The sequence below is a fragment of the Montipora capricornis genome, chromosome 11 (assembly GCF_036669925.1).
Source record: "Montipora capricornis isolate CH-2021 chromosome 11, ASM3666992v2, whole genome shotgun sequence".
NCBI lineage: Eukaryota > Metazoa > Cnidaria > Anthozoa > Scleractinia > Acroporidae > Montipora > Montipora capricornis.
In genome coordinates, this window is record NC_090893.1 from 31,027,312 (window position 1) to 31,036,808 (window position 9,497).

The 9,497-nt window shown below is 39.8% G+C and overlaps 1 protein-coding gene across 2 annotated transcripts; it reads right to left on the reverse strand.

Moving 5' to 3' along the window:
• Window positions 1-359: 359 nt before the first annotated feature.
• On the reverse strand, window positions 360-7,463 carry LOC138023831 (uncharacterized). Of its 2 annotated transcripts, XM_068870917.1 has the most exons (4): window positions 7,346-7,463; window positions 4,262-4,352; window positions 3,162-3,312; window positions 360-1,147 (listed from the first exon to the last, which is right to left on the reverse strand). In XM_068870917.1, the coding sequence occupies exons 1-4, from the start codon at window positions 7,387-7,389 to the stop codon at window positions 687-689; spliced, it is 747 nt and encodes a 248-aa protein (XP_068727018.1). In that variant the 5' UTR covers window positions 7,390-7,463; the 3' UTR covers window positions 360-686. The 2 variants fall into 2 exon arrangements, with proteins under 2 accessions (XP_068727018.1, XP_068727019.1); XM_068870918.1 differs by lacking the exons at window positions 3,162-3,312; window positions 4,262-4,352; window positions 7,346-7,463 and adding an exon at window positions 1,321-1,579.
• Between the last annotated feature and the right edge of the window lie 2,034 nt (window positions 7,464-9,497).

Genomic DNA, 9,497 nt, shown 5'->3' on the forward strand with positions numbered 1-9,497 from the left:
AGCTTTCGATCTAACGTGAAATCCATATAAACTCCTATCGATCAAGCTCGATACATAGCTCGATATTACCCGGCGACGCGACGATATGGATTTTATTTTCAAGAGGTAAAAACAATATTGAGTGAGTAAAATAGTCTTATTTAACTTTCATGCTGTTATTTTACATTTTAGGACTTTGGAACACACAGTGCGCGTTTAACTAACTCAATGCAAAGGGAATCTAGATATTGATTATTATTTTCCAGAATTTCGCTGTGACGGTAGTCGCTATGTTGCTTGTGCTTTCACGTTCAAACTTTTTTCCACGTCAACAGAAAGAGTTCAAATGCGAGGCAAACCACGATGATACAAAACAAGTCTTTCTTTTTATGCCCTCAGTTTATTTGAAAGTGTGCAAGTGAAATGAAAAACAAATCCCTTATTTTATGTCCTTTATAGTTTAGATTATTGTTTCGTTATTATTTCATAAGCATTTTAAATCCGAAAACCCTTTTCTTAATCAAGATACAAATAAGCAAAAAACCAGTGAAATGACGATTTTTTACCATCCGCTCCAGGTTGGCATAGCAAAAATCCTGAACACTGGTAGCCAAGATTACATTTGCGAGTAAAAAGCTATCATAATAAAAACCCCTTAACGAAGCTACAAAATCTGTTAGGATCTGAAAAAAGCATTCCAGGTTGTCTTAGATATAGATTGCGTAAATATCGACGCAGGCTCTTCCCCCATTGTCTCCCTCGCCAACATTCATCAAATCTTCGCCATACCACAGGCGGAGCTTTTGGCCTGACTGGACCGAATAAGGGTTAAAAAACGACAACTCAAGCTCCGGAGAGACCGAGGTGTATCCGGGAACTTTGGACCATTTAGCACCTTGAGCAACAATAAACTGGCTTTCCGGCAAAAGAACATGATTGGTCGCGGTTGTTATGACAACCGCGATCTTGTCACCGGAATAGTAGTCACCACAGCCCCAGTAGGACCAGTAGGAAACGTACCGAGTGTCGCACGTCACGTAACCATACAAGTGAACCAATTTTACCGCAGAGAGCTTTCCACCAGAGACGTAGTGGACGGAGAATTTGCCAAACTCTTGATTCTTCGTACCAAAACAAACTGGAGCGAAATTCATCTTTCGCCATCGATCTGTAAATAGCAACAGAGAATACGTGTCGTATTAGTGAGGCTTTCGATTCGTGGATCTACACAGTGGCGCGGTCTGCGTGAGCATACTCACAGCCAATCTTATAGCCTGTCAACTTTTTCTCTTAATTATGGTGCAATTGCTTTATAAATTTTACCCGCAAAAAAATACAAACCCGAGTTGTGTTTCCCAACAGTTCTTCTGGTGATAAGCGAAGATTCTTGGAAAGCGTTTGAGAGTTCCGAGCTTCTCTTCTCAAGCGATCCTGGGTTCCGACCAGGCCCTTCACTCCTGTCAAATTCGGCTGGAATTTTCACAGCCAGCAAACCAAGGATAAACACGAAAAGGCAAACTACAATGGAGTTCATAGTGTCAGGACTGATTTGTTAGTGTCGGCTTCTTCACATATGTACTGGACTGAGTAACTCGAGTATGGAATTTCGCCTTCTGCGCTATAATTTTAAGCCTCTCTAAGATCGTGTTGAAACAAGATTTTGTTTATCTTTTCTTTAAATTTGCAGTCTATTTTCAGCTATTGTATAAAGCACACTGCATTTTATATGAAAACAGAGTGTTTACCTTACAAAAAACACTGACAAACTTTCGTTCTGACTTCACATATCGCGAGCACGAAGCCAGAACTCGACAAACTATTACATTCATCTACTAACAAATACTACTTGTAATTATATAAAGCAGGCAGGGCAATCAGAACTATCGTCTCGGCTTCATACAACATTTTAGTCTCGCGAAACTCACAGTGCAGCTGACAGTGGACTGTTCTGGCTCGCGTTTAGTTTTTTACCAAGTGCCACGTCAACACAACTTAAGTTTTTCCTGTCCGTTATTAGTCTTGGGACGCTAATTAATTTGGGTTTAGAACTCGGAAAAAGCCTTCTCGTTTTTCCCAGTTATTCTCTCTCTGTCATACAAGCAAAACATGTTTAAAATATTGAAAGAATGGGGGATTTGAAATCATGTTTTTAGCATACAAAATTTACAAATGCAAATTTTAAGATCGGAAACGCTGATCACATTGGTCGGTGTTCCTTTTTCCAAAAATCAATATTTGTCTTCCGGCGTCGATAACAATTTGCTAATTGAATTATGAAACATAAAGCACTAAATGCATGCTGTGATGATTCTTTGCAAAAAACAATCTGCTTTTATCAATACATCACTGAAGAAACAAAAATGAATTTCCCAGGATAACAAGTGAAATCCCAACTTTTCACACTTTTCGAACCCTGACGGGTTTGCGGAATTCCCGATTATTCAAGCAAGTTAAGAGAAATTTACTCTTGTTTTTCCCGACCTCGCACGTTTTTCAGTTGGACCAATTGATATTTCAGTTCACATATACATGTAGGTGGTTCGAAAGTAAATTCTTGATGAAACGGTTGATAGCAAAAACAACAGGATTGTGTTTGAGTTTGGCCGGACAACTTCTGACCATCTCTTCGACTTCCTGTTCAGCAGAGTCGAGAGACAAAAAAAATTGACGGAAAACATTGAATCACAGTACTTTGGAGTAAATTATGCGGGGAAAATATTGAGAAAATGCGCTCATAATTTTCGGGAATACCCGGGTAATTTCTTCGGAAATGGAGTAGTCTAAACATTGTAGAATATTAGAGCTGTAGCCATTTGCTTTCCTGGCTCAAATAGTTTCTTAAAGATGTAGATGATATTAAGTGTGAAAAATTGTTGTTAAGTCTATAGACTGACAACTTCTTCAGAATAAAAATTAAAACAAGATTATTAGAAACGTTTTGGTCTTTAATTTCTTTAGAAGTTTCAGCACGCATTTGTACGTGTTCTTAATCTTCCTTATATACAATGTTTGATATCATTAAAAGGTCTTTAGGAGAATTACGTAACTTCCAACTTGCGTTAGAGTAGACTCGACCTGATTGATTGACTGGCTGCCAAAGGAATAATGTATCAGCTATCCACCATCTCATCCTTTGAGTGCTTTCGTAAAATAATCATGATCAAAATATAACACTTTTTTACCTGGATTTGTCTCACTGTTCTCCTCAGCTGAATGGCCTGCAACTTGAACCCACTGTTGCCCGTCACAGTATTGCAACTCCATTCCCTCCATGCGTAACAAACCCTTGATATTAGCGGTACAATTTCCAGAAAAACCCTTCACATGGACATTCTTTGCGAAAAAAGATTTTAATTATAACATGATTGACATTGTTTACATTTTATTTCATTTGGGCGGCCGAGCTAAGCCAATCACAAGTTGGGATTGATGTAGCTTGGCATGGGCGATGAAGTGAACCAATCACAGCGCGAGCACTAAGCGCGGGCAAAAAAAAAAACGAGTGAGCAACTAGCTGGGAACATGATTCAGGGAAATGACGAGAGAGTTCATAGCCAATCAACAAGGGTAGAACTGAACCAAATGGCAAAAATCATAAAGCGTAACGAAGCGCTAAGCAACTGATTACGAAATCTGTAAAAACGCGGGTGATAAAGAATTTTACTTTGGAGACGTCAATTTGGTTTATGGTTGTTTCGCTCGTAATTCGTTTCGCCAAACAAGGTTGTTTCGAATCGACAGAAGTGTGTGCAATCCCTGTGATAACGAAACGACTTGATTGTGGGTGAATCACTTTTTGACGAAACGACTTGCGGGCGAAACGACCGGATACCCTCACTTTGAGTAATCCGGCGTAAAATGTTTTAGTAGATTCATATCCTCAATGTCTTCTTGTTATTTATTTCAGCATGCGTACGTGATGTGTTGGGTAAACTAAAGAACGCCAGGTCCAGCCTCCAATTTGCCATTGCAAGTCACAGTCTTTTTACAGTTTTCCTAACTGTCGCAGTCTATTCATCTTCGACCCTACAAACTGTCTAAAGTATCCATTACCACTGTCACCCAAACAAAGCATGAAAGCGTCTGTTGTAACGCTAAGATTTGCGAGAGGATGTAAATTGAAGTCTAAGCTGACCATTCGCTCGAATAGCTCGGTCTTTTTGACGTTAATAACAAACTGAAAAGCGGAATGTCTGGCCCGGAGATCGTGTGAACTTTGCTCAGTGACAATCTCTTTTAGTTCATAATCTCATAAGCAGAAAAGGTGGAACAAAAAAAATACCTGAGAACCAGAAGGACCGAGGTCTCCAATCGGGATATGCACTGGATCAACATGATACGAATGATGCGATGAACCGGAAACAGTATTCGTGCTGTTTGGAAGTAAGAAGAAAATAAGATAACAAATTCTTGGTTTGTATCCACGTGATGAAAAGGGCATGTTTGTGTACAAAACAATGACAGGAACCCATGACCCGGAGCCTACAACTCTACTGTGTTCGTGCAACGGCGTTTTCACAGAACGATTTATTATTAGATTGAATTTCCCGCGAATGAGACTCCCAGAGGAGCCCGATGGCCAATTACAAGAAATTAAGCTGACGTCATAGGGTCACCGAACCGGAACTGCCTTTGTTTTTTGACCTAAGGGCTACTCTAAAAATAAACCTACTTGTGAAAACGCCGTTTCACAGACGCTGTATGGAAGTTGCACGCTCCAGATGGGCTCCTGACAATGGAAAATGGCCCCACAGGTTTTGCATTATCCCAATAGGCATTTTACTTCATTGTTCTGTACGCCAACCGCGACCGAGAATGCAATTCAATAGACCCTTTGCATAAATGGCGCCCAAATTTGAATAATGACAATTTTATGGGTGACGTCAACGATATCTTCGCTATGGTGGATTCGATAGCTACTCGATGGATATCATGCATGCATTAACCACCAATGGTCGAACGATCATTAGAGAGATTTGACATCACGTTTACATGAAACAGCAAAGGAAAAACGGTTGGCTACTGCTGGTCGAAATTCTTTTATTAAAACAACTCTTTGTCTTTGTAAGAGTTGTACGACATCTGTAGACAACAGGCAAAAAAATGAGCTAAAGGTAATCCAGTTGATTTGATTTTTGGCAAAACGCAAATTTCAGCCTGCTTTTGCTGCTTGTGATGCTGAATTATTAACGGCCAAAATCGTCGCGAGACAAGTTGCAAGAGCCGTTGCCAAAAGTAGAATTAAGTTCTACTTTCGTGCAACTTGTCTCGCAACGATTTTGGCCGTTACAGGGTATGTCACACTGCGAAATGTTTCGTGCAACTTGTCCCGCCACAATGTCGCTAAAACAATGCGATACAAGTTGCACGAAACCTTTCACAGTGTAACAGCGCCTTACGTCGCAACTACCGTGACGTCGGCCAAGGCAGTGGCTACGCCAAAAAGGCAAGAATCTTATGGCTTAAAGAGAAAAGTAATCATGCATCTCCCATTTTAGTGCATTTCTTTGCTGAACTGTGCAAAACAACAAAGTGAAATTAACCACATTTTAGGATTTGGCGACAGCGTGAGTATACCACAAGGAACTGTTCATTTCCTATCTTCACTTTAAAACCGTTTGCACAAATTAGTTATAGGATAGTTTCAGGCTCATATAGATGGTTTGCCAACAAGTTCTAGAGAAACAGATAACAATGATGTAATGCTGGTACCGGTGGACGAAAAAAAGGAACTATAGGTGGTGATGACGTAATGTGAAAACCACCCATTGGCCGAGTCGAAAAATACCATAATATTCTTTGTTTGTCCCCCCAAATAGACCAATTTCGATATATTAAAATTCAGTCCTAAACAAAAGGCATCATCTCGAGGCTCTGGGGAATAAATAAAGGATTTGTATGAGTTTATTCGCCAGAGCCTCGAGATGATGGCTTTTGTTTAGGACTGGATTTTAATATATCGAAATTGGTCTATTTTGCATAAGCATTGTGTCCTTTTTCTTTTGCGACTTAGAACAATGTTTACACAAATGTTGGGTGGACAAATAAAGATTATTATCGACCATGAAATTATGTATGAAATGGATCATATATGAACTGCGGATATGAAATCAAGTGAAGCTATGATCCTCGCAGTTATGAAGGCAATTTTTGCAATTGCGTAAAGAAGCCTGAAAATTTCAGAACTTCAACGGGGTTTAAAACCGTGACCTCGCGATACCGGTGCGACGCTCTAACCAACTGTGCTATGAAGCTATGAAGCCCAGTTGGTTAGAGTGTCGCACCGGTATCGCGAGGTCACGGTTTCAAACCCCGTTGAACTCCTGATTTTTCAGGCTTCTTTACGCAATTGCAAAAATTTCCTTCATAACTGAGAGGATCATAGCTTCATTTAAAGATTATTATGGTATTTTCCGCTTCGGCCAATTGTCTGACAACGCTAAAAGGACGGATGATATTTACGTTGGCGCGAAGTTTTTTATTCTGAAGTGGCGTCTTCAAGAACACTGCCAATGCGATGAGAGATATTAAAACCCCTTTTACACACGTAATTGGTACGGTACTCCAAAAAAGCGGCAAGCCGTTGCCAATACAACAATGGCGAGAACGTCACCAATTTGGGCAAAGACAATTCGGGAGTTTTTGCTTACCATTTGAACAAACCTAGTACCAACCGGTTTCCCCTTGTAAATGGTAAACAACCCGTGAAAAACTTGAGGATAAATTATCTCCCTTAAGTTAAGCGCCCTTCCGATCAGTGGCTAGTACAAACAAATTTCTAGTTTCTAAAAAAACTGTGGTGCCGCGTGAAACTGTGTGAAACAAGGAAATTTGGCTTTATCAAACGAGTTGATAAAGGTCGAATTACCACCGTGAAAGATTTGGAAAGCTGACGTCTCGTCTGTTTCTTCAGTAAAAAATATCATTGACAATCATTGATTTGTGTTACCCTGAAAACAGGTTCAAAAACCAGCCAATCAAAACAAGCGGATGGCAGTTTTGGAAGTGGCTTTTCTTACCCAAAAAGTTTTGGAACTTGTCCGAGAAACGCCGAGCCCATTTTATGACCGTGACGTTTTGTAAGTGAAAGTTTTAACAGAATTGTGCCTTTTTTTTCGTTCTCGCAGGTTTTAATTAAATCGACCAAAAAAATTAATTAATCAATTTGGCTAGCTATCGTGTTACTCAGGACACAGACGCAATGATCTTTTTCCGAGCAGTCTTCGTCAATCATTCAATATTGATTCAATAATCAGTTCAGCTGGTACAAGGAAATAAAATGTTATAGTTAAGCTTTCAACTTATAGCCACGGTCGGCTTATCACGAGGTAAATAACAAAGGTATTGAGAATAAAAATGTACTTACTGAATACTCGCAAAGAGAATAAAAAGCGATATCGCCAGATACATTTTTCTTGGGGATCAATTCTACTAACAGTGATGTTCGCACCGAATGAGCTTTTGCAAAACACCGCAAACGGGAAAAAATTCCAATGCTAATCCGCAGACAAAAGCTTGCGTTACCATTACTGATATTGGCATGGGGTCCCGCTTGAAAGGATTCAAGGACAAGTTAACTGTGCCACTATGATCAAAAAATCATTCTTCTTTTTTTCCTCAGATTTTGAAAGCGTGTTTGCTTAAAACCCGACTGGCAAAATTTTGAGCTTTGATTTTTATCCAAAGGCTGTTTCAGTTTTGAATGTAACGTTTGGATTTCACAGTCCGCCACCATTACTCACGTTCAAAACTGACCGATTGGACCTCAGAGGGTTGGATCTAGGGAAAGTGACGTCATTTACTCACTAGCTTAAAATTTCAGCGTGTTAATGCAACTTATTACTTCCTTGCTGCATATTAATTCAGCCGCGTACACACTCATTGCATTCTTAAACAAGTGAGTCTGACATCATTTTCTCCTCGACCCAGCTGTCTCAAGATTTTAAAGTTAGTAATGGCGGACCAACAAATAACAAAATTCAAGTTAAAATAAATAGGTGTCTTTTTAAAATCAGAACTTAAAACTTGGGTCACCTAGTGCTTAGTTAACATAGTTTTGAAATCCAAAGAAAAAGAAGAATTATTTTTTGGTCGTACCAGCACTTTAGGACTTCCTTGTTGTAGGTACAATTTAAATGCCTACAAACGACTTGTGAATCCCTTCGTGGTAAGATTTTAAACAGTTTAAGGTGGCTCAGACCGGTTTCAAAAATTGGAAGTAATGTGTTATTAGAAAGATGAACAGGTTTAGCCGTCGTTTTTGACTCATTTCACAAAGCAATGAGTGAAATAGTTGGGAAATCAAGCAACGAAGACGGCGACGGCAACGAAAACGTCATCTCAAAATATAAACTCGCCGTATTTTAATCGCTTCGTGACTATTTAAACCTTTTTAATATGACAAGGGTGTGGTAATTCCTACCACGGCCCTAATGACCTGCAACCCTAACTTGCAACCTCGGTCGCAACCTGCTCTTTACACCCTCGACTTTCGCATTTCGCTCAGCGGCGAAGGGCTGACGTTCGAAACCCCAACATTCGAATCTTTCTTAAGATGGTTAGTTTTATCAACTCCTTTAAGAGAGCCCATTTTTCGTGTTTCAGTCCGACCCCACCTACGTAGACCACTGGTCGGCCCCAAAGTATGACATCTTGCTGCTAGGCAACTATCACGTGGTTTCAATCGTACTTAAGCAATCGGACCCAAAGATGTAATGTAAATGGAAGATTGTCAACTCCTCGCACTGTTACTCGTGGCCTGGGGTTCCGTAAGCAGCATATATTACTGGTCCCTTGGTTTTTTGGTTTGTTATCTTTTCATGTATATTAACGATCTCCCGAATTGCCTCCGGGAGGCTTTCCCGGATAGGCCTTGGCGGATTGTGCTAGCATAATTGTCATAATTTTTGGCATAATTGGAGCAAAAAAGCAAAATTTTTTTAAACGAGCACTGACATGGCATAATTAGCAAATTTTAGCACTTTTTGGGGAATAAATTCATAAAATTTAGTAAATATGGTGTGCCTCGAATTTTTTTTTTCACCTACAGAATTTTTTTAAATTTGAAAGACAAACGTTTTGAATTAATCTCAGCTAACCTGCAAAAAATGAAAAAAATTCACCGTCCGGAAGCAGAGATATAAACGAGTAAAGTTGTAAAATCAGGAAAAATGAGGGGGTTACAAGATCGGTATTTACGCATGCGTCACCCGCTCATTCGAGTGCACCCGCGAGTTGAGCTGAAGGTCAACACAAACGGATTTAAATGAACATTAAAGCGTTTGTGTAGAATTTTCGTAGTTTTCATCAATAGGAGATGTCTATTTATATTCATGTCTATAGGAATGAGAAGAAAGGAGAGCGAAATTAGCGGTATTTGCTTATTTCTTGTGACCCATTTGAATCACGAGCTGACGCGAGCAGCTTACAAATTGCGTGTGTGGGTACGCGCGCGCGCTCAGCTGAAAACCCTTTCGAGCCTCCTTAAGTTATTGGATAGTTTGCCCGTATTGTCTGCC

Coding starts and splice junctions, on each gene's coding strand:
- LOC138023831 (XM_068870917.1), bottom strand. CDS start 7,389: ATGTATCTGGCGATATCGCTTTTTATTCTCTTTGCGAGTATTCA. Junction 3,313..4,261: donor TCGGTCCTTCTGGTTCTCAG/GTATTTTTTTTG, acceptor TTTTTCGCAAAG/AATGTCCATGTGAAGGGTTT. Junction 1,148..3,161: donor GAACAGTGAGACAAATCCAG/GTAAAAAAGTGT, acceptor TGCTATTTACAG/ATCGATGGCGAAAGATGAAT.